The sequence below is a fragment of the Eptesicus fuscus genome, chromosome 1, assembly GCF_027574615.1.
Source record: "Eptesicus fuscus isolate TK198812 chromosome 1, DD_ASM_mEF_20220401, whole genome shotgun sequence".
NCBI lineage: Eukaryota > Metazoa > Chordata > Mammalia > Chiroptera > Vespertilionidae > Eptesicus > Eptesicus fuscus.
Genome location: NC_072473.1, coordinates 69,941,383 through 69,966,920, shown reverse-complemented (window position 1 = coordinate 69,966,920; position 25,538 = coordinate 69,941,383). Strand labels below are relative to the sequence as shown.

The following is a 25,538-nucleotide window of genomic DNA, read 5'->3' as shown; positions in this document are numbered from 1 at the left end:
TTATGCTAAGTGAAATAAGTCAGAGAAAAACAAATACTATATCATTTAACTTTTGTGTGGGATCTACAAAACTAAACAAATGAACAAACAAAACAGATTCATAGATACAAAAAACCTGATAGTTGCCTGAGGGTTGGGTGGTGGGGTATGGGCAAAAGGTGAAGGGATTACTAAGAGATGCAAACTTATAAAGAAGTCACAGGGATGTAAAGTACAGCATATGGAATACAATCAATAATATCACAATAACTTTTTATGGTGATATAGTTAGTGGACTTTTTGTGGTGATCACTTTGTAAGGTGAATAAATGTGAAATCTAACTATGTTATACACCTGAAACTAATATTATAGTGTATAACAATTATACTTTAATTAAAAAGATTTTACATTCTAGAAGAAAAATTATACATGAAGCCAATGTTTTGTTTACTCTCTTTTTTTTTTAATTGATTTCAGAGAGGGAGAGGGAGAGAGAGATAGAAACATCAATGATGAAAGAGAATCATTGATTGGCTGCCTCCCGCAAGCCTCCCAGTGGGGATCGAGCCCACAACCCAGGCATGTGCCCTTGACCAGAATTGAACCCAGGCCCCCTCAGTCCGCAGGCCGACACTCTATCCACTGAGCCAAACCAGCCAGGGCTACTCTCTTTAAAACAGTGCTATAAAATACCCAAGGTTGTTTATACTTAACTTCAGAGAGAAGTACCCCATGCCATAAAAATGAACAATCTGAATTTGGAACAAAGTAACTGAGAACTGGGGCTGGGACATTACCAGATCTTGTCCAGGAGCTTGTTCATTTCCTTGAACAAAAAGAAGGGAAAACCCACTATAGAGCAGCTTTGTTCCTCCAGGACAGGAAGGAATTGCTGTGGTTTGACTATACCGGTTGAAAATAAAACCTCTCATCATTGTGCTGGTTGCAAGGTAGTCTGGTGTCACTAGGTTTCCCCTTAAAACCTGCAGTCCATCTAATCCAGATGTCCTTTCAAGAAAACATGTTATACATGTTGCAACACAAACAACCTCAAACTTGTTGTTTCAAAGTACTAATTTAAATGTTTGTGTATACTGGTAAGCCCCAAATATAGAAAGGAGTCACAAAGAATAGTGGCTTTAAAAATGACCAAACAATATTATTAAATGCTTACTAATGTAAAAAACAAAACAACAAAAAACGCCACACAAAACCGACAGTCAGTTAGTGAATGAATTTAGGATTTACTTATCTAGAAGACTTTGAAGAGCTGGGAGAACCCCAGGATAGGAAAGGAAAACCTACCACCAACCCACTGCCCAGGACCTCTCCTCAGTCCCTACGTAGCTTCTTATGCTCCTCCAGTGCTACTTAAAGCAGAGACTTGCTTAGGGAAACTATTATGCAGCCCTAAAAAGGTTCCTGGAAATGTCCCAAGATTGGTGAACCTCACCTACTTCAGAGTCCTGTCCCTAGAATTATGGGAAACCATTTCCTCCTTTTTTTAGACCCTGGTTTCAGCCAACTAGGGGAGCTTTTCCTTTGACCTCAACCATGCCCTGGCTCAAGTTTACTCGCATACATCCCTTTGTTCCCGACGCTGGGTCAGCTCCTGATTGCTCAGTAGGTAGTCATCAATGAATGTGAAGATTTCCTCCGGGGTGACAGGTTCCATGTAGCGTTCCCGGTCAATTCCCTGCTTGTCAATCAATACCATATTGAAGTAGGAGCGAGTGAGGTGCTGGAATTGCCTAGAGAGAGGAGTCAAGGGAGGTGTGAGATCTTGTCTGGGCTTCATTCCACCAGTCTCTATTACCCTCTGACCTTTTGTAGCTCCACTGATGGACTAATTCCTTCCCCAACTGAGTCCTTGTCCCCATTCTCTCCACTACCTATCTTAAAACCCTTTGTTTTTCTCTGCTCTGACCCTGCACCTCTGATCTTGTATGTCTGGCTCTGCTAAGCTGTCCCTTCCTCACCGTGGATGGAGCAGCTACATTATTACTAGGTGATGTTTCCCTCATATAGCAATGTGGGGTGCATAGAATAAGTCCAAGGAGCACCAGTCACATGCACTATGATATGACTAGTGTTTTCTAGAATTGAGCTGGGCATACTTGCACAACCATATATGATAGCTCATAGGTAGATCAATTCACCTGATCAACTCTTCCATCTGTAGCTGCAAGTCTACAGTCTCCTTCCTCTGAGTGTTTCTCAGTCTCTCCCCTACCTGAGACTGAATCTTTCTGTCCCTACTGAGAATGAGACCTAGAGGCAGGTAGTGTATCTAGAAAAGAGAGCAGTGGTGGCTTTATTGGCTCTGAGCATATGTGGAGGCATTGGAAGGGTGATAATGGATAGATAATGAGAAAAGTCAACTTCTACCGCCTGTCACCAATAGTTTGTTCTTCCCCCAAGGGCAGATAGATATGATTCAGATTTCACTGCCTATTGGAGACTGAAGGTAAAGAGATGAGGACATGAGGCAACAGGATCAGAGGCCTATCTGAGTCATGTTTGGGTCTGTGACTCAGCTCTGGTTGTACTTCAGAGTCAGGGGACATGCCTTATTGAAAAAAAAAAAAAAAGGACAGTCCTGAGATGGTTTGGGATGGGGTCTGGTCCTCTGTATTTTAAGCCCCCCTCCATTTGATTCTGATTCTGGCCACTCTCTGATCTTAATTAATGTACCCCAAGAGTTCAAACATGGTAGTGTCCCAAGAGAGTAGTATAGTTGATTCTCTCACACCCTCCTGTTGCCAGTGTTTCACCTAGGGTTTCTGCCCACCCCTTCCCTGTGGCCCTTCAGCCTGGACCTGAGCTCCTCGATGATGTTGGCTGACAGCTGTTGCTCCCTGATGCGCCCCACCTCCTGAGGTGGCTGCCCCACCAGCTCGATGATGGTCACATGCCGCAGGTCCAGTCCACAGGTGGATTGCTGGGAGAGGAGAGAAGGTTTTATGGAATAGGGTCTCAGACTCAAACCTAAGACTACTTAGCTGATTCTTCCAGGGACCACAGTGAGGCAGTGTGGGAAAGGAGGGCCTTCTCTCCCAACCATCACATGATGGAGTCTACAACCTCTTCCCTCTGTCATTCCTGATTTACTTTCCCTAACAGTGTTTTCTTTATTCTAATGAAGTGCATGAAGCTGGTTATAACACGTGGGGTAGAAAAGAGAAATATAATTTATAAATTGCAGGAACACAATCCCTACTTCCTTCATTTTTTATAGGTTTTAAACTATGTAGGTTCTTTTTTTAAATTGAGATACTAATTGACATATAATATTAATTTCAAGTATACCACATAATTATTCAATATTTGTATACATTATGAAATGATCACCACAAGAAGTCTAGTTAACATCTATCACCATACATAGTTATAATTTTTTTCTTGTGATAAAAATTGTTAAGATCTACTCTCTTTGCAACTTTAAAATATACAATGCAGTGTTAATAACTATAGTCACCATAACTTATTTATATTACAATTGGAAGCTACATAGGTTCTTAATAGATAGCTATTGTGATATGATAATAATGTCTATAAAGAATACACATACCTAATGCTTTGCAGGCATAATCTAACTTAGTCCTCATAATACCCCTAACAAAGCAGGTGATATTCTTTTTTTTTTAATATATATTTTATTGATTTTTTACAGAGAGGAAGGGAGAGGGATAGAGAGCTAGAAACATGATGAGAGAGAATCATCGACCAGCTGCCTCCTGCACACCCCCTCTCAGGGATGTGCCCGTAGCCAATGTACATGCCCTTGACCGGAATCGAACCTGGGACCTTTCAGTCCGCAGACCGACGCTCTATCCATTGAGCCAAACCGGTTTCGGCAATATTCTTATTCTGTAGAGTAAAAAAGTAGCTTGTTCAAACTTGCATGACAGTAAAATTCTAAGCCAAGATTTAAACTTAGGGCTGCTACTGCCTACCCAAGTGTGTGCTCCTTACCACTAGGCTACAATTTTGGTCTTCAGGATTTCTCAGAAATAGTGCCAGTGTTCTCATTACCCTTTGTTGCCTTCTTCATACCAGGCAGTACACCCTATAATTCTACCCTGGCTCTTTATCCTGCATTGTCTTGTAGGGTTAACTCTGAGCCAGTTACCTGGGGTGAGGTTTAAAGCCTCAGTGAACACTCCCTGATGCCCAACCCCTTGTCTAATCTTTGGGCTACTCCTCTAGTCCTGACTTTCAGAGTCACTGTCCTCATTGGCTGGTTCCAGTTCTTGTTCTTGCTTTCTGTTCAAGCTGAGGTATTGCCTTTTTTTTTTTTTTCCTGATCCCTGGAGGAACTTGGTCCTTATTGGTCTAGATACCTAGGGTCATGCTTTTTATAAAGCTGCTTCCATCATGGGCCTCTTGGCAACTTGTAAGATTCAACCTTTAGAAAACACCTTTGCAGCTTCTTAGAGCTGGTTCTCTTAGTCTTTTCATCATACCCTGAGTTCTCTTCAAGAACCTAGTCTATTTTCTTTATAAATCCCAATGTTCATATCTATTCTGTCCTATTCACCTTTCCTTCCACATAAGTGCCTTTGGTTAGGTATCTCATAGTGTGTTAAAAATCATTGTGCAAGTCCCTCATTTTACTTTGAGATATCACAATACTTGTCTTTCTCTCCTGTTACAAGTGTTGGTTAAGAGCACAGATCCTCGAGTCAGACTGAGTTCAATCCTGGCCCAGTCACTTACTATCTAGTGATCTTGGGCAAATCTTTAACTTCTCTATGCCTCAGTTTCCTTACCTTTAAAATGAGGATAATAATAGTATCTCTCTTAAGGGTTGTTTCGACAATTAAATGAATATATGTAAAACATATACTTCTATACCTGGTACCTATATAGCACTTACCATATAAATATTTGTTAATGCTATTATTTCTTGAAAACATAAACATAATTTCATCCCAACATTTATTTTACAAGTCTCTCTACAGCGCTCTACCACACTCCCTTCCTACCCTTACCAAGCCCCCTGTAAGTCACACCCACCATTCCAGGGTCCTCACTGCCTTTTTAGTAAAAACATAGACGTTTTTACTAGTAAAGTGTGATAAATTTGTCTAGAGTAAAACTGATTAAGTGTCCATAAAGAGTTTGAGGAAATAGAGTTTGTGCTGTAGAAAAGCAACTCTTTGATTTGGAAGAGGTAAGGGAATAATGGGGTGGGGTTAGAGGGTATATAAAGGAGCTGAACTTGCATTAGGGGATTAGATCTCACCTGTAGCATAGAGATCTGCATTTTGTAATATCGGTTGGAGGGATCAGGAGCTGAGATGATGAGGAGGCGTTGTTTCTCATAGAACTGATCCAGAAGGCCAGTAGCCGAGTTGACATTAACATTAATCTTCATAGCTAGAGAAGAAGCAGATGGCCAGTCAGAGTATGGCCTTCTCCTTCACCCCAACATGGGTAATACTATCTTGAGGAATTCCAGTCTTTCAGGATAACCCTTTTTGGTTGTTTCTCCCTTTCCTTGGGGGAAATCCTGAAAGAACACCTGGAAATTTTAAACCCTTCATCTTGGAGTAGGACTATTCAGAAGGATAACACTGGCCCTTAAAATAAACACATTTTAGAACACCCTCCCATTCCCATATCACACACTTTACTATTGAACCCCTGTGCTATACACATTTTAAGATCTTTCAAAGTAGCCCTGATCAATACATTCACTCTCCTCATTCCCTGGTTTCACTCACGAGCACAGATGGGTGGTGATCCTGACCACTGGCGGCTGGACTGGCAGACCCGGGAGGGAGTCCCTTGGCGCTCATAACCTCCATCACAGTGATATTCACAGGTGGCACCATAGTTGTCCCCCGCTGAGGTGCAGGTGAGGTAGCCATGCTGTGGTGGTTTCAGCATTGGGCAGCGTCTCACTGTTAGTGAGGAGTTCAAGTTAGGGGCTATGGTATCTCTTTTAAGAAAAAAAAAAAGATTAAGCAGGTGCCCATGCTGGGTTTTCTAGATCAGGAGACCTAGGATGATCAGAATGAATGACTTCTTCATATTTCCAATGGATGAGGATAAAGGCTGAATTTTCTTAAGGAATTAAATATGAAATGTAGACAAATGTGTTCAAAAAATCTGGAAGAACAAGTGAATATACATATTGTCATCATTCTGTAAAATAAATATTGCTATTTTTGTTTTCAGATTCTGTGGACACCCTATGTAAGGATGACCACCTTATAAAATTACTTTTAATATTAAAAATAAATAGAAGAAAACTTAAATACCCATAAGTGGGAGAAATATTAAGCAAATTATATTCTTTTAAAAAAAATACATTTTATTGATTTTTTACAGAGAGGAAGGAAGAGGGATAGAGAATTAGAAATATCGATGAGAGAGAAACATCGATTCAGTTGCCTCCTGCACACCTCCTACTGGGGATGTACCCACAACTAAGGTACATGCACTTGACTGGAATCGAACCTGGGACCTTTCAGTCCACAGGCCAACGCTCTATCCACTGAGCCAAACTGGCTAGGGCAACAAATTATATTTTTGGAGGTAGATTATTATGGTGTCATTAAAATATTTCTGAAGAATTTTTAAAGAACATGGAAAATTATTATAATGAAAAGGGTGATCTAAGATTGGATATAAAGTATGATCTCAACTATATGATTTTTTAAATATCTTATATAATAAAGAGGTAATATGCAAATTGGCCGTCACACCCTCGCACAAGATGGTCGCCCCCATTGGTCACAAGATGGCCGCCCCCATGTGGTCACAAGATGGCTGCCACAAGATGGCTGGCAGGGGAGGGCAGTTGAGGGGGACCGGGCCTGCAGGGGAGGGCAGTTGGGGGTGACCGGGCCAGCAGGGGAGCAGTTAGGTGTTGATCAGTCTGGCAGGGGATTGGTTAGGGGATGATCAGGCTGGGAGGCAGAAGCAGTTAGAGGCAATCAGGCAGGCAGGCAGGTGAGCGGTTAGGAGCCAGCAGTCTGGATTGTGAGGGGGATGTCCAACTGCCCTGTGGGATTGGTCCTAAACCAGCAGTTGGACATCCCCCGAGGGGTCCCAGATTGGAGAGGGTATAGGCTGGGCTGAGGGACACCCCTCCCCAGTGTATGAATTTCATGCACTGGGCCTCTAGTCTTACAAAATAATAGACAAACATGTAAATTGATCGTACCTCCACTACGCCCACAGCCATAATCAGAGTGAGTATGCAAATTAACTCAACAAAGATGACGGTTAATTTGCATATGTACGTGGGTCCTGGGAACATCCTTGGCACCCAGGTCATTCTGAGCCAGCCATCAGAGGGGCGGGGGCCCCCTAACCAAGCCTAAAGCCTTGGACTGAAGTTTTAGGTTTGGGCAGGGGCCAAGCCAGGGATTGGAGGGGCAGGGGGCCCCCTGCTCAAGTCTAAAGTCTCGGGCCGAGCTGGCAATCAGAGGGGCAGGGGCCGAGTAAGCAATCAGAGGGGTGGGGCCCCTGCCCAAGCCTAAAGCTTCAGGCCAAGGCTTTAGGCTTGGGCAGGGGCCAAGCAGGCAATGGGAGGGGCAGGGGCCGAGCCTGCAATCGGAGGGAAGGGGAAAAAAATCAATGGAAATATATCCTCACGTGAGGATAAAAAAGAAAGAAAGAATGAAAGAAAGAAAGAAAGAAAGAAAGAAAAAGAAAGAGAAAGAAATGTCATATCCTATGAAAGACACATCTTGAAAATGCCTAAAGAAAATTGTCATTTTTTTCATGGTGAAGGGACTGGAGTCTGTGTTGATGAAAATACCTTGGCGCCTGTGGTGACTGGCAGTGGCTGCAGCAGCAGGGTGATGGGGCTGGTGCCTTCCCCTGATCAGCCTGGTCGCCTCCCACAAAGGGAGGCCAGAATGCAACTTAGGCCCGCTTCCAATGGGGCGCATGCCTAAGCAGTCAGTAGGACATTCCCTGAGGGTTCCCAGTATGTGTGAGGGGTCAGGCTGGGCTGAGGGACCCCTCCCCAGTGCACAAATTTTGTGCACTGGGCCCCTAGTGTGTAGATAAAAGACTAGAAAGAAAATACTAAAAGGTAGCTTCTGGACAATGGGGTAATATATTTTTTTCCTTTGTATATTTCTCTATTTCCCACATGTTCAAAACTGAGTATAAATTATCCTATCTAATAAAAGGGTAATATGCAAATTAACCATCACTCCATCACAAAGATGGTGGTGCCCATAGCCACAAGATGGTGGTGCCCAGTCCTCTCAGCCCTGCCGGAGTCCCCCAGTCCCAAGGGGGTGGCCACTGAGAGTGGGCAGCATGAGCGGCCTGGCAGAATGCTTGCTTCGTCGCTGCAGTGATGAGGCAAGTGTTCCGCGCCTGGCCTCGGATGGGCCTCTGGGCCACGGAGAGACTCTGGGCAGCGGATGTGGAGCAGCCAGGCCCCACAGAGAGCTACTGGTGCACGGATTTGTGCACAGGGCTACTAGTATTTATAATAAAAAAACAAAACAACACTAAACAAAGGGGTAGAATCAGGCATGCAACACCACCAATTTCAGCAAAGGTGAAAGACTGAGGATGCAGGCTGATTAGATTTGATGATTAGAATGCCAAGAAAAGAGATACAGAATATCTTTGTGAATTTTATCTAGATTTAGGAGAATGAGAAAATCCTGTTGGGGGTTCAGGGTTTCTGAAACGTGTATATGCACAATATCATGCAGACTTCCTGAATAACCCTTTTTAGTGAACTTGTTTTTCCCCTCTCCCATGAGTGTCTGTTTCAGGCATAGCAAAGAGAGGGTTGTGGTGAGCATCTACAGGGTCAAAGCAGAGCAGGAATAATGAACAATGTGAAAATGGAAGACTTCTTTTGGACGGACCTTGTACTTTCACAATGAACTTGCAGCTGGCCCGGTTGTAGGCTCGGTCATAGGCAGTGTAACGAATCACATGTTCTCCTTCGGGAAAGTGAGAACCAGGCTCAGGGCCCCGAAGTGTCACCCTACATGGGACAGAGTGAAATAATCACTAAGGAAAGAGACTTTTAGGATCAGGGGCATATCATCACAGTAGTCTCAGCCTGAGAGCCTGGGAGAAGCTCCTGGGAGGCACAAGGGGCATCTGTTACTCACCTGGTGATGGTACCATCAGCAGAATCTTTCACCAAAGGTGGGTCCCAGTATACTCGAGCAGTCAGTTTTTCCGGCTCTGCCATTTTTTCACGTGAGTGGGGACAACGGATCTTGGGGGGATCTATGTCTGCCAAGGTCAGAAATCAGGTGCTGACTCATGGGCCCCCTGCCTTCCCTGAAGGGAACCCATAGAAGTAATATCGCACCACTGGGTAGGTATAAGATACACTATTCAAGATGCTTAATGAAATTGGGGGGAAGACCCCAGTAGCAGGGGAAGTGATAACTTCTTTAAGGGTGTGTCCAGAGTGCCATCCTCATAGCAAGCAGAAAAGCCTTCTGCTGAAAGGATTCCACATCCTTTGTGGACACAATACCAGGGTGACTCTTTGCAGCAGGACAACTGGGAGCAAACCACCATTTACCTACACATACAGGCTCGCCTCCACTCCATTGACCATCTTCCATACAGATTCGGCTGCGGTCACCTTCCAGATGGTAGCCAATGGAACAGCTGTAGTCACAACGGGAGTCAAGAAGTGCACCATTTGTGCAGGTGTAGGTGCCACTCGTAATGAATGGCAATGTGCGGCATCTTATCTCTAAGAGAAAACCAAGTAGAAAGCTTAGTGGCCTATGGGACTATCTGGAGGTGATGCCTGGGCATCTAGCACAGGAAGAACCATATCAGAGATAGCATAAAATACAGAAAATTTTACCCCAAACTGCCCTTAAATTTTTGTGCCTAATTGGCTCTTTTTACTAATTGCTTCCTTATTTTTAGACTATAAGTTACAATAGTGCTGGGGATGAGTGTTTCTCAAAGAAGTAAATTACTTGTCCAAGTGCATGGACTTGAGAACCACACCTGAGTTTAGATCCAAGCTCTACCCATTACAAGCTCTCTGACTTGAAGTTACCTCATCTCTCTGAGTCTCAGTGTTTTCACCACTAAAATGTGGATACTTCAGCCTGGCTGGTGTGGCTCAGTGGTTGAGCTTTGACCTATGAACCAGGAGGTCAGTTCTATTCCCAGTCAGGGTACATGCCTGGGTTGCGGGCTTAACCCCTAGTAGTGTGTGTGCAGGAGGCAGCCAATCAATGATTCTCTCTCATCATTGATGTTTTTATCTCTCGCTTCCTCTCTGAAATCAATAAAATATACATATTTTTTTAAAATGGAGATACTTCATAGAACTTCATAAAAGGGATAATGCATATACACATCTGGGCTCATTTAGGGCCTCAGCTGCTATTCATTTTTACCTCTTGTTCCTCAAATGTTAGATATCCTTGAGCAAATTCAAAGCTCCTTTTTGAATACTAGAGGCCCAGTGCATGAAATTCTTGCATGGGTAGGGTCATGAGGCCTGGCCAGTGATCAGGACTGATCGGGGCCTTCTTGCTGCCAGCCAGGGCCTTCCTTCCCTGGCTGCTGGCTGCCAGCTGGGGCCTCCCTTCCCCAGCTTTTGGCTGTCAGCCAGGGCCTTCCTTCATTCCACACCGCCCCCTGGTGGTCAGTGCACATCATAGTGAGCCATCAAACTCCTGGTCTCCAGGTCGAACTCCCAAGGGGACAATTTGCATATTAGGCTTTTATCTATATAGTGCTTGTGTTGCCACAAGCACTCCTCAGCTGAGTCTCACTTACACGTGAAAGTAGGTTGGCCCTCTCACCGGGTGAGAATACAGGTCAGGCCAGTGCCTGGAGGGCCAACTTTGGCTAAAGGGGAATCCATATGCTTTAGATACCACATGTGCCAGAAGTGGAGACTGCTACCATGAGTTGATTGTGAGCCTATGCTTACCAAAGTCTAGCTTGAGATACCTGATACTTGAAACAAGCCACACATTCCTTCTTATTTCTAAGTTCTAACCCTGCTTAAATTCAATTACTGGAGCTTTCCATAAAGACTCTATAAGCTATGTTCATTTTGCTTCTTGGTCAAACCAGACTTGAAGATTATTTTCTTTTATGATTTTTAGTATCCTGTATGCAAAAATTACTTCCTTGAAATCAGGGCCAAGAAAAAAGTTTGTCTTTGCAGATGAATTTGTTTTCTTAGTATTATATGACAGTGAAAATGATACATCCAAAGTGTTTGCCCTTTTTTCACTTATGAGAAAGGGCAAAGTCAGATTCACTCTTCAAATATAGTAAGTAAGTCATTCTAGGCACCTGGAAATATGTATATCTCCTTTCTTTTAACTGGTTTTATGTTCATTTATAGACATATTATTTCATTTTGTGAGACTAATTCTAATTGATTTTGGAAACAATGGCATCCAAGTCTTAAAAAAAAATAATTACAGTCATCTAAAGGGGTATAGTGGTGTCCTTATTTCTGACTATAAAACTTTTCTCCTCCACAACATCTTTTCTGACTAACCCAATATCTCTCTAAATGCTCAGTACTCTGTGTCTGGTCACACTGCCTTCATGTGCACATATTTGTGTTTCTATTCATTAGTCATAAGCTGCCTGGGAGGAATTGAGAATTGAATAAGCTCCTGAAACAACCAATACATGGCCCTGCACACATGGGTGTCTTACAAATGGCATTCAGAGATAGACATATAGACATCAAAGATAGACATATAGACAGACAAAGCTCAGCTGCTAAAAAAAAAAAAAGGTAGCCTGTAGAGCTGGAATAAGATAGAGATTTGGGAGCTGAGAGGGACATGGTTTGGAATGTGTGTGTATTAGCACTCCTACATACTAGCCTAAGGATTCTTTGTGGCTTTCCGAAGAAAATGAAGAATAACAGATGTCTCATAGCTTCACTGCCAAGGTCTCCTAAGGCATTAGGTCAGGAAGTATAGCAGTGTGGGAAAGAGTCTGAGATCACACATCCTTGAGAGTGCCAAAAGAAGGCATAGGTCCACATAAGCCCCAGGCCCAAGTCTTACATGCACTCCTTGGCCTCCCAAGCCAGAAGAGCTGGTTGCTATTTAAATGCTCATATTAATTGGTCAATAAACACAGGGAGAGAAAACAAGCTAAAATGTTAGGATGGAGAAAGGCCATTTTGGGTGCCTGTGAAAAATTCCTAATTTTCACTTGACATAAGGCATAGTAACACCTCCAGGCGTATACACTCAGTGGCTGCATGGCTGGCCTCTCTCATATATACACATCAGCATCTGCACCACTTACGTCTGCAATAGGCAGTTCCAGACCAGCGGCGGCTTGGCAAGCATTGCACCGACCTTCGTCCGATCAGTCGAAAGCCCCGGTCACAGGAGAGCTCACAACGAGTGCCCAAGCTGCTGTGATAATTCTCTCCCCTTGGTGAATAGCATGTGGCTTCTCCGTCTTGGATATTTAATGTATAACACCATCGGGGGACTGTAACAATAGAAGAAAAGTAAGCTGAAGTACAATAATTAAGACAGTGTATTGGTGAAAGGACAGACACATAGATCAATGGAACAGCAAATAGACCCACACAAGTATGTTGAAATAATTTTTGACAAAGATTCAAAAGCAATTCAACGGAGGGAAGATAGCCATTCAAACAAGTGTTGCTGGAGCAATATTGAACTTCTATAGATAAGGAGGAGAAGGAGGAGGAGGAGGAGGAGGAGGAGGAGGAGGAGGAGGAGGAGGAGGAGGAGGAGGAGGAGGAGGGGGAGGAGAAGAAGGGAAAAGAACCTCAATCTAAGTCTCATACCCTATATAAAAAATAATTCAAAATGGATCATGAATTTAAATCTAAAAAGTAAAATTATAAAATGTAAAAAAAAAAACAGGGCAAAATCTCTGGGATCTAGAGCTAAGAGGTCTTAGACATGCAAGAGCACAATTAATACAAGAAAAAAAGACAATAAATTAAACCTTGTCAAAATTAAAAACTTTTATATTATGAAAAGCATTGTTAATAGATGAAAGACAAACCACAAACTTGGAGAAAATATCTGCAAACCACACATTCAACTAAGGACTGGTATCTAGAATATATAAAGAACTCTCAAAACTCAAAAGGAAAAAAGCAAACAATTCAGTTAGAGCATGGACAAAAGACATGAACAGATATATCACTGAAGAGGATATACTGATGGAAAATAAGCACATGAAAAGATAGTCAGCATTATAAGTCACTAGAGAAATGCAAATTAAAACCACAGCAAGATACCATTATGTGCCCATTAGGATATCTAAACTTAAAAGAAAAAAAACAAAACAAAACTGGCAAAACCAAGTGTTGGTGAGGATGGAGAGAAACTGGAACTCTTACACATTCCTGGGGGTAATACAAAATGAGACAGCCACTTTGAAAAATATTTTGGTAGTTTCTTAAAAAAGTAAACATACACTTGCCATGCAACTTTGCAATCCCACTTTAGTTATGAAATGAAAACCTGTGTTCATACAAAATCCTGCATACAAATGTTTTAAAATACCTCTATTCAGAATGGCCAAAGCTGGCAAAAATTCAAATGTTCTGTGGGTAAATGGTTGAGGTCTAGGATAACCTCAAAGAGGCAGCCTTGGGCAAGTTCTTGATGTGATGAAGCTGTTTGGTATGGTGGTGGTGGTTACATGACTATGCACTTGTCAAAACTCATAGAACTCTGTACCAAAAAGAGTGAATTTCACAGTAGGTAAATTTAAAATAATTTTTAAAATGATACAAATATGGAAGCTAGAGAGAGGAAGGGAATGCAATATCAAACAAGGCTGCTTAAGAATGAAAGTCCAATCCCAGGTCAATACTGAACACAAAAGGTAATAGGGCCATCTATAATAATAAAAGTGTAATATGCTAATTAGACCGGACAGCTGAACAACCTTCCAGACGTCCTTCCGGATGACCTTCCAGATGAAGCTGGGGCTGCGAGGGCCTAGTCCCTTGCATGAATTTCATGCACTGGGCCTCTAGTTAAATCATAAAAGCATCATAAAGTTGTCTCATTGGCTACACAATAGGAATGACTCTTCAGCTGGTTCAGATTTTAAAGGAGCACTTATAAACAGGCAGAGGGCCACCTGTCCAAGGATGCATACACAGTATGACATAGATCTGTTAGTCTCAAGTCAGGAAGGCTAAAGCCCCATGTGAGCTCATTCAATCCCCAAATCCTAAGGGACAAAAACAAGGGGGATTTGAATAAAAGTGCATTAGGAGTTAAAGGAAAAAACGAAAGGCTGGAGCCTCTGCTTGCAGGCAGCTAAAGAATGAAGACAGATGACAGTAAGAAAGTTATCATTCAAGCAAAAACACGCTTGTGGCTTTCAGCATTAGTTTTGTGCCTGTGTCTGTGACACAAGGCTGCCATCTGGAGACACCATCTCCAAATTACATAAAGTTGGAAGCACTACAGTTGCAGAGCTGTTAATTATGTGATCACAACACATATCACAAAGACTTTATATGGGAGGCTGGGGCCTCAACAATCACTCCTGTCCTATTTCTCTCCAGCATTCTGTCAATAAAAATACAAATCAAATTGTAAGAGATAGAATAAGCAAATTTAGTAAAAGGAAATATAGAGCTAAATAAGTTCAAATTTGTAGGTTCAGAGGAATCCTGGTATAAAGAAAACATGCTGGGAAGCTGGAAAAGAACAAAAACATTATCCCAATTTTCTTTTTCCACCCAGAATTATTTGAGGTATAATTGACAAACAAACTGTATATGTCTAAGGTGTACAATGTAATTTTGTTTAATTACAGTTGACATTCAATATTATTTTATATTAGTTTAGATATGCAGCATAGTGGTTAGACATTTATATAATTTATTAAGTGATCCTCTTCATAAAAGTCTCGTACTCACCTGGCACCATACATGAACTATAGTCACCATGCTGCACATTAGATTCCCAAAAGGAAGAATGCAGCCTCTGGAAACTTTAGCCTGGTAAGAGCGACAGCACTGATAGCATAGTATTTAAATACAGGCTTATGAGCAGTTAAAAAGAGAAGTGCTGATCTCCATGTGTCCTCAAGAACAAGTCATTGAAGACTGACCTCATTTTCTTTTTGGTTAGAGTCACCAGACTGGTAGAGCAGGGGAAATTAGTAGATACACTATGTGGAAGTCAGTGAGGCATATGACAGTGCCCTTCATGCCATTGATGTGGATGAGATACAGAAATACAGGAGAGATGACAGTACAGTTATGGAGATTCACAACTGGCTGAACAACTGTACCCAAAGAATGCTAATTATGGCATGGTGAAAATTTCTTGCAGGAAATGTGTTAGTTATTACTGAGTAGCTACTGTGCAGTAGGCACTATGCTTTATATTTTCACTTTACATCCATTATCTCAAATAGTTCTCCCAAAAGCTTTATCTTGCAGGTGAGGAACTAACGTGTCCGCAGTCCCCAAGCAAGTAAGGAGCAGAGATTTTAACCCAAGCTTTGACTAGCTCTAAAACCAATATTTTTCTAACTCTATTATCTGCCACTGTAAGTATGCTAGGATTTTATTTTGAAGTATGCATTTACATTTTTGAATAGGTAATATAGCCACATGGTTCAAAATCCAAAAAGTATAAAATGTTACAGGGTAAAGACTCTCTCCCACCCCTGTTCCAACACATACTGCCACTTAGTACCCCCATAAAGAACCACTGTTAATAGTATATGCATATCAAGCAACTAAAGCAAGTATTACTACATATTCTTTTTCCTTCTTTTTAACATTTAGAGTAGCGCAGTATGCTCACTGTTCCCACCAATGCTTTTCTAAAATAAACTTAAAATGTTTTAGAGACCTTCCCATATCACTACAAGCATGCACCTTACTTAAATAAAATAACATTTATAAAATACATAGCACAGTGACTGGCATATAAAGGTGTTTGTTTGGGGTCAAAGAGCTGTAAGGTGGAGTAGCTGGGACTTGAGCTCAGGCCCACAGCAACTATACACCTATCAATTTTCAGGGATAATAAAGGAAACAAAGTGCTTACAACAGGGTTAAAAGGGCCTTCTCTGTAATTATCTTCAGATAATGCTGGCAGAGTTACCGGCTTGCCCAGTGCTGAAATGATCCTCAGGGAAAGTGGAAGATATTACCTGGTCTAACTTTCTTTCTAGTATAGGAATAGTTATTCAGGACTTGTCACAGGCAGTCCTTCTGCCCCTCCTTAGAAGAATCTTGTAGATTATGGAGCCTTTCCTAATTTGGTCTCACTCTATTATATTCAACTTTATTTTCTACTACTTCCTCCACATCCCATCTCCTCCAATCAGGCTGGTTTCTTCCTAGCTCCTTCCTCTACATAAGTGGGTTTGTTCATACCTCTATATCAGTGGCCATCTACTTGTCTGAATGCCCTCCCCTCTCCTTCCCAGTTCTCAAAATCCACCCATTATTCAAGATCTAGTCTAAATGTTATTTTTCATGACTCTTTCCCTGAATTCTTTTTCTTAACATCTATTGCATTTACTGCTACCACATAGTTTCACACTTACTTGCTCTACATGTGCTAATTTTACTGCCTCCTCACTAATCCTTCCCCCAGCAGAATGTAAGCTCCTTGGTGGGTACAAGTTTTTGTATCATCCACAGGTTTACCTTGCACAGGACTAGGTTTACAGGAGTACTCAGTCCATATTTAATGGCTAATAATAGATGGGCAACCTTAGTGCTAGAGAGGTAAGGTCAAACAACAAGTCAGTAACCAAGTTCATGACTGGAAATCATGGCCCCTAATTCACTGAGCTTCAGTTTTGGCACATATAAGCCAAGTTGGATGAGGATGCTTCAGGGAGGGCCTAGGCCTTAGGCTAGAAAAAACCTTTTCTGAGCCCGAGAAGGAGTATTACCTCGGTAGTCTAGGGCAGGGACCTGTGGGACCTCTTCAGCATATACTTCATTGTAGCTTTCATCTGGGTAGTAGCCTGAACCTAGAATGAATAAGACAATATTAATATGACACATTGATTTCTCACTCAAGTCCTTCTGAACGGTTCCCCCTTTCAACTTGGTCTCTTACTGAGGACAGGGCACTCCATATAGGGGTGGCAAGCCAGGTGGATATTTAGTGGGGAAAATTCTTCCTTGTAAAGCAGCAGAACTATTGTGGGTAAACCTCAATACTTTAGGTGCATAAAGGGGGAACTAATGGGTTGGGGAGGGGGGCTACTGGTAACACTAAAAGCCTCCATTCAAAAGAAAAAAAAATCCAAATATATTGATCATCAATCAATCCCACCAGTCTGGGCTATGAATGACTCATTTCCTTGGTGAGTCACTAATAACCAAGCTCTGAGGTTGGACAGCTGTCACAGACAGGAGGAAAAAATAGAGCCGGAGTAAGGGTCTTTCCACTAGTGACAAGCCTGCTCACAGTCCTCAGAAGGATGTGATTCCTCAAGCTCCCACTAGCCCACAGGGCACCAGCCTTTTGCCACTTGGTTGCTATTGCTAAGGCTGGCATGCCAAGACAAAGAGAGAGGGCTCAAAGGGCAAGGGGAAATGAAAATAGTTTTATGTCCTGAGTGGTTTGTCCTGGTTTGGAGGAAAAAGCAAGCAGAGTCCTTTCTGGTTCCTCTAATCAGCAGGAGTTTGACAGGGAGCTGATGAGCTGGAGAATATTTCCAGTCCACCCCTATTCCGTTAAGTGGCCCAGTCTCTGGTACAGGCAGGTCTGCGGCTGTCTGGGAGACTAAACAGTGTGTTCCACTAGACGGCAGGAAATCAGTCATGAACACAAACTAATTGGAATACAACTTGGTACTTTCCGGAGTGAAGTTTCAGGAAGTGCTCCTTCCAGCTTCCCTGAGCCCTAATGCACGCACAGGAATACAGCAGCCAGCCATGCTGGAGTCAGAAGACAATTCCTCACTTCCAGGAAAGGTTGTGCTTCCAGGACAGGGCTGGGTTTTAGTTCTGGAGCCCTTTGGCCTGTGTAAACACTCAGACCACAAAGTGCCTGCCTCCTCTCTGGGAAGAAGCTCAGGGCCCCCTACACAAAAGGGTGGAGCAGATGGCTAGATGATGAAGGTCATCCATTCCCCACAGACTGGGGGTGGGGGGTATTGGGAAACCAGTCCAACTTGATGAACAAGGGAATGAATCAAATAGAAAATTTGCCTTATGAAATCATGTCCTCATTGGTTTGCCCTCATTCCAGAGGAAAGACTTCATTTTTTCTCTTTCCCTTGACTTTTTATATTTTTCCATTTCAGTTCTTGTGGCTTCCCTTTATTTCTCCCCAGGCTTTCTCTTGCTTTTCCCACATGGGAGGTTTCTTCGTGGAGGGCAAAAAAACTCTCACCAGCTGTTTCAGTTTAGCATTAGCCTCAAAGCCTTACAGCTCCCGTTAAATAGGAGGCCAGATGTGTGTGATTCCCTTTAGGGCCTAAACTTTAGGCCCTAAAGGATCAGTCCCCACACTCCTGTTCCAGAGCTTGCTTGTAAGAAAAGGGCCAGCAGGGAGCAAGCCTCTGTTTACCAGAAGAGCAAATAGGAATGACAGAGGCTTTTGGCTGGATAACAACAATGACTGCTAACATCACTCATCACGTGTTCTGTGTTTAGTCCGTTACATGTATTATCTCATTATGCCATCCTAACATCTCAGTGAAATTGACACCCTTATTTCTCTCTAATGTATAGATGAGGAAATAGGTTCAGAGGAGTGCAGGAGTAGCTCAAGTTTCCCAGCTAGTAAAAAGTAGAGTGGACATTCTAGCCCAGGGATGTTTGACCCTCTCAATACCAAACTCAGACACCCCACTAAACATGGCAGTAGGGGAAAACTTTGAACAATGTCCAGCAGGGCTAAAAATCTGAAATCTTTTTTGCAATTCAGTTTTTTTACTTTGTGTGTGTGGGATGTGAAGCCAACAAGTATTTTACATCATTCTAGAATTACAGGGGATGTGGGAAAGCTGAGGGAAGACTCAGTCAGATAATTATAGTCTCCACCAGGGTGCAGAGGTAGCTGCACCAGTGCCAAGTTTGCTTTGTGATGGCAATCACCTTACTACTTTAACCCTTTCCATTTTCCCTCTCTGCCTGTCTTTGGGTATTTTCTATGAATATTAGGATAGTGAGATCAGATATAAGAAACTAGAAGGGCACCCTTTCTGCATTGTTTTATCTGCTTGTCCCTCTTCAGCCCTTTGGTAGAGAGATTTGGGCAGCATTCCTCAGTGGTTACTGTGAGGTCTATTACTGGGTTCCATAGTAAAGTCAGATGCTCTAAGCACTGCCTTTTACAAAGGTATGGTTGGAAAAGTAACTGATATTTGAAGACTATTTTCAGATCCACACTAATGTTTGGCTTATAATAGCAAATATGCTCTGACTTACTGAACTGCATAGATATGCCAATATACACTTCTAACCCACTGTTTGCTTTATTTATATTCTTAACCATTCCCAACCTCTGCTGATTATTCCTGGGTCCTTTTACTGATTGTCCCTGCTTTCCTTGTGCCATTCCCATTTGAGAAAAAGCTATAGCTGGGAACAAAACCGTGCTGGATGCATATAGAGAAGTCAGTATGTATAGTGAATGCATGAATAAATGAATGGAATAAGATCAGACAGCTGAGCTAGCAATTTGGAGAAAGATTATTGGAAATTTTCCAAATTTCTCTCATCATGTAGTCTCCTAAAAACAGAACAGGGAAGAATGAGTGGGTTTGCAGGGCTGTAAGAGATTTCCCAGCCTGGGCTCCTCTGAATGAGTGGTGACCTTGGTGATTCTTGTGCAAGTGGGAGTGCCACCTTTGCAAACAGCCCTTTGAGAACTTCAAATGGATCTAAGTTTTAAAATAAAACTGCCCTTTCCTCAAGACTCCAATAGCCCAGGCTTTCACCCTGATAAAGGTAAAGGCCTTTGTATTCCATGTGGTTTCTTACAGGTGTTCAAAATTGGGCTTTGAGGCATCTAATCTCCACTCCCTTAAGTCCTATGGTCTTTGGCTGGATTTTGGTGTTATGTACTTGAACTGAAGCTTTGGAAGGTTGGGGTGGATGACTCCTTTAACTCCAAACAGTGTGTACTCTGCCAAGGGCTTGACTTGAATTTCTTCATCTCAATGACATCCCTTGTGTTTCACCCCCTACAAAGCTAGGTTAAGCCAAAGAGGACAAGAAGTTTGCATATTTGTTTGAAAGCTTCATGCAGCTGTTCCAGACAAACAGAGCTATTGCCAAAGTCCTCCACCAGGAACCCAGGGCATGTGGAAAATTTTAGCTGCAATGACTGTGGCTGTGATGGAAGCAGTTTGTTATTTACTCATCTCTGGATATTTTCCTAATTCCGTTGGTTGGGCCTGTCTCCTTCTGCTACTCTCCCCCAGCCCTCCATGAGGGCAGACACTGCAGGCCACAGAATATTCTTAGCACTTGGAATGCCAGCTGGACCCAATCAAAAACCTCTGCCTGCCCCCTCATTATCCTTTCATCATTCTTCCTACTCCTCTTCCCCCTCTCCTCACTGAGTCTGTTCTCTTCAGCTCCCTATGTTTTCAGGGGCAAAGGATGAAACATTCAGGAATCCAGAACTGTCCATCCCTTCTGAAGTAAGGAACAAGCCAGAAGAAATTAGGGAATTCCTGTTTAAGAGAATGTGATTTGTATTGTCATTAAAGCTTTAGCAGAAAAGGGCTTTACAAATCTCATCCTATAAATACAGTCTGGGGTGAGAGTGAGGGGGAGGGAAAGAGAGAGGGAGGGAAGGAGGGAGGGAGGAAGCTAAGTGCAAAAGCAGGTGAAGCAGGTGAGATAAGGGACTCAAAAGCCATGTAGTTCAACCTTCTCATTTTTGTTAATCCTCACCCAAGTATATTTTTTCCATTAATTTTTTTTAGAGAGAGTGGAAGGGAGGGGGAGAGACACACAGAAAGAAACATTGATGTGAGAGAGACACATCAATTAGTTGCCTCCCCCATGTGCCCCTACCAGGGCTGGGAATCAAGCCTGCAACCGAAGTACGTGCCCTTGACCGGAATCGAACCCAGGACTGTTCAGTCTATGGACCAGCACTTTATCATCCACTGAGCAAAATCCTCTAGGGCATAGCTTGTTTTCAAATATCTTTTAGTTTGTCACAAAGTCTCCCTTAGTGGCCTATTACAATGTTTAACCATCTTTGTTGTTAAGAATAGTTCTTGGTATCTAATTTAAGTATCTTTCATTGTAGTTTAACTCTTTCTTTCTCCAAGACTTGGTCCAGACCCCACCTTCCTGGAGATAATGGGACACAGCTCCTAGAACTTACCTGCTAACCATGTTGGTGTCACTGCTGGAGCAAGGAAGAGCAGCAGAGAGAGAGCTCCTCTTTGAGTTATTTTACCGGCCATCCTTTTAAGGGGTAGGGATTGTTAGGGAGACAAGAATAGGAGTAGGTGGCCAGAAGTACCAGAACAAAGGAAAGTAACTTTCATAAATCAGCCATCAATGAACTTCCAAAAGTGAGAGGAAGCAGAAATGTGGGATCTGTGAGGAAGAAGAGAGATTTTTAAATTAATGATGCCTATTTTATCACCCCCCTTTTGTAAGGATCTTCCACTTTGTAGAATAACAAGACTATTTGTTATTTATGGTCTTTTTCCTTCCCAGAAGAAGGCTATAAAAACAATCAATTTTCAATTGACCTTGGTGAGATCAGATGCAAATATTCCATGGTACAAGTTATAGTGAGGGACACTGAGGTACCAAAACCAGGAAAAGGCCAACATAAAGTCATATAGAATCAAGATGGAATCCTGTGATCTAAAGGCTGCCAGTTGATGGTTTTATCAATTTAGCTGGTATTTCCTTAACCACTAATCTGGGAAAGCATTAGCCTCTATGGACTAAGCTTGAACACTAGAGTTATACAGATCTGAGTATGTATCCAATTCTGTCCCTTTAAGGTATGGGGATATGGGCAAATTCTTTAACTTCTCTGAGCCTCAGTTTCCTCATCTATAAAATGAGGATAATAATAGTACCTACCTTCTTTCCCAGCTTGTTAATTTTTTTTACTTTTTATTGAATTTATTGGGGTGACCCTGGTTAACAAAATTATACAGATTTCAAGTGCACAATTCTACAACATGTCATCTGTACACTATATTGTGTGTTTACCACCCCAAGTCAAGTCTCCTTCCATCACCTTTTATTCCCTCTATACCCTCTTCTACCTCCCTCTCCCCCACCACTGGCAATCACCACACTGTTGTTCATATCTACCTTATAGAAAAATTTTCCCTGGAACATAGGGAATCAATCATTATATATTAGTTATTATTACCAACTTGATATTGGACAGGACTGGATGTCTCCTAACTTTAGTTAGTAAATATACCCTACCTATGTTCTTAACTTTGGTTTTTGAAGCTTAGCCGTTTGGTAGTGGCTTCTGGCTTTCAATTCAAGTCTAACCTTCTAGTTTTACCCACTGAGCCAGCAGGAAGTGAGGTTGAGAAGAACCTACTGAGATACGTGAGGAGAGGGTGAGCAAGCTCCAATTGCCCTCTCATTTCCTATCCTGTTCTCACTCTGATGGGATTAGAATTTTGTGGTTCCCAGTAGACAAATACCTCATAAGTGACAGTATTAAAACTTGCTGCCCATTGGTATAAACTGGCCACTGGACTTTTCAGTAAACACCCATTCACCCACATACTTTCAATAAAATGCCATGGTTAGGGAAGGAGTCAGTCCCAGAAATTGAGAAACAAAAAGATGACAGATTCTGGCCAGAGTCCCCAAGGGACACAAGAAGTCCAGGAATGGCATGAATTCATTTTCTAATTTATTGCTACTTGACTTTAGACTTTGTCTAGACAGTGGCAAGGAAGCAGGATAGAGAAAAAGTGAGAGCAAGTGAGGGAGGCAGGGAAAGTGGAAAGATGTGAGAGAGAAACTAGAAAGAAAAGTAATCTGTCAGAGCTGAAGGAAAGAGATAAAATCAGAAAAAGGGAACCAAAGGAGAAAGAGGTGTTTAAAGAAATTCAGGAACATGAACAGCTAGATAAATTAATCCCTGAACCTGCCTCCCACTTGCAGCCTCAATCCAATTCCTTAGTTCAGGAGCAAGAAGGGCTTTTCTTTCTAGACCCGATGCTCTGAGACTATTACTGCTTCCCTGCCCACCTCCTCCACAATTTCAAACTGAGAATTTGACTCACTGGAGTCAGCCATCCCTCTGCTGAGCATCGGGAAGGTGGTGGGAACCTGTATCTGCAGCCAGGTCACAGCTCAAATGAAAAACAGCATATGATCCAGTTTCATAAAAGAACTTCTTTCTTCCCCTCCATCCCCAGCCATGTTGCCCAAGTCATGGATCTTGTTACCCCCCCGTGGTCTTAAAGTAGGGGTAGTGTAGTATAGAGGGGTTAAGCAGCAGATCTTACCTGTTTTATGGGTTTTTGTGCTGTCTTTTTCTCTCCTCGTTCTCTTTCTCCTTCCTTTCTGCTTCTCTCATCAGTTGAAAAAACTTCTAATTTAACATTCCTAGAACGAGTGGCTCCCAGTCTGTCCGGGCCTCCGGGATTCTGTTAAAACTGCCCAGATGTTAGGACATCCGCATCTGCCAAAAGTTTCCTTAAAGCTATATTAGCCCCAAGCTATAGCTATTTCTCCCTTAGAGAAGGGTTTTAGAGAGGTTGGAGAGAAGGAACACAAGGATTAGAGGAACTCAGTCTGCTGCCGAACAGGGGAAAGTGTGAATGGTGCTGGCCCCACGCCTGTGCTTATAGTAATGACTAACAGAGGCTGGCTAAGGGGCCTCCCTAGAGATGTGGCGTACTGGAGATAGCGTCTTTTTATGACTCAGCATCACATCAAAGTTGAATGAAAAGGAATTTCTCAAATTTGAAGAAGAGCATAGCTGACTCTAACATTCCTTGGAGATTTCTCTGTAGTTCCTTAGTACTCCCTACTCCTAGTTGCCTTGCCATATACCAGGATTAGATACACTTTTAAACCCTAGCACTGATTACCTAACTTCTATGGACTTCAGTTTCTGATAAGATTATGTTGTTTACAAAAATTACCATGCACTTCTTGGCTGAAGAATAAAGACTGATTTCCTGTAATGAGTGGAGGGAAAGCATGCTTAGAGAGGCTTTAGCTGAAGGCTGTTTAAGTTAATCTAGATGTTCTGTGCATGGCAAGGTTGTAGCCATTGCTAAGCTGTTTCTCAGTGTCTTCTGATGGAGAACTATGTTTCTATTCACTAAGCAAGATTTCTTTTTAGTATCTGATAATGAGACTATTCTACTATAGTGCAGGCCAACTCCTTACATTCTCCGTCACCTCAGACTTGACATTTCCATCCTTGAAAGATCAGTGGTCCTAGTAGAAATATTTTAACTGCTATAGAAAGGGTTCCTTCCCTGTGTATGCGCAAACAAACTGATAACTTCTTTTCAGCTATGATAACAAAAAGTTCAGTAACAAGCCTATTTAATTTCTAATCCATCAATCATAAATATGAATTGAGTGTCTATCATGTGTTCAACAGTGATAGTGGTACAAAGAAGCTGAAGATATGTTTATGGCCTCATTAATTCAATAAATTTATCAAACATTTACTGTTGTTAAGGATAGTAGACAAATAAAAATTCCTGAATCCATAATTAATTTAAGAAATATTTATTGAGCACCTATTTTTTGCCACACACACTACTAGGTGACTGAGAGACATCAGTGAACCAAAAAGACAAAAATCCTTGCCCTGATGAAATGAAGGAGACAGACATTCAAAAAGATGTTATTGATTACAATTGTGTATGCTTAGGGAAATAACCTTCTTTGGGCATCTACTATAAACTATCAACTAGGGAACAGTGGTGAGTATGAACTGTGTGATCCTTGATTTTAAGGAGCTTACTCTCCAGCTTCCAGAGGGTTTATGTTTAGTAGAGGAGAGAAGGGGCACAAACAATTAGAAAATAGTACAAGAATATAAAGTTCCAAAATATATGGTATAGACTGTGAAGACTCTGAGCATCCCATGGGAAGAGGTGGTCCTTGGTCTGTTCTCCAAAAAGGAAAATGATATAAACAAGAACTCATTGTTAGGTCAGAGGGATTTTGGCTAACTGGTTAGAGGGGAGTTCAGGAAGTGGTAGGAAAAAAAATTGAATAAACAGGATAGGACAAGATTGTAGGGCCCTTGAAATCAAAATAAGTGTTCACTCTAAGCACATGTGTTAGAAAATAGTGAATCTATTAAGTATGTGTGTGTGTGTGTGTGTGTGTGTGTGTGTGAGAGAGAGAGAGAGAGAGAGAGAGAGAGAGAGAGAGAGAGAGAGAGATTGAGAGAGGGAAGAAATAAATTTTATGAGGGTTGTTTTCTTTCTAAAAAACAAACAAAGAAAAACACCTTTCACTGGCTTCATCTTGGCAAAGAGCACAGTCAAACTCCTTAGCAGAGCATACCAAATCCTTCACAAGCAAACCCTACCTATGTCCTCAGATTAGTTTTTTTTTATTTTTTATTTTTTTTATTTTTTAAATTACTTTATTGATTAAGGTATC

The 25,538-nt window shown here is 42.0% G+C and overlaps 1 protein-coding gene across 1 annotated transcript; it reads right to left on the bottom strand.

The window, feature by feature from the left end:
• Nucleotides 1-483: 483 nt before the first annotated feature.
• Nucleotides 484-23,567, bottom strand: SRPX2 (sushi repeat containing protein X-linked 2). The gene is made up of 11 exons (XM_008156541.3): nucleotides 23,408-23,567; nucleotides 21,286-21,503; nucleotides 16,874-16,954; nucleotides 12,248-12,439; nucleotides 9,513-9,689; nucleotides 9,088-9,214; nucleotides 8,836-8,957; nucleotides 5,710-5,889; nucleotides 5,229-5,362; nucleotides 2,800-2,921; nucleotides 484-1,731 (listed from the first exon to the last, which is right to left on the bottom strand). The coding sequence occupies exons 2-11, from the start codon at nucleotides 21,365-21,367 to the stop codon at nucleotides 1,551-1,553; spliced, it is 1,398 nt and encodes a 465-aa protein (XP_008154763.2). The 5' UTR covers nucleotides 21,368-21,503; nucleotides 23,408-23,567; the 3' UTR covers nucleotides 484-1,550.
• Between the last annotated feature and the right edge of the window lie 1,971 nt (nucleotides 23,568-25,538).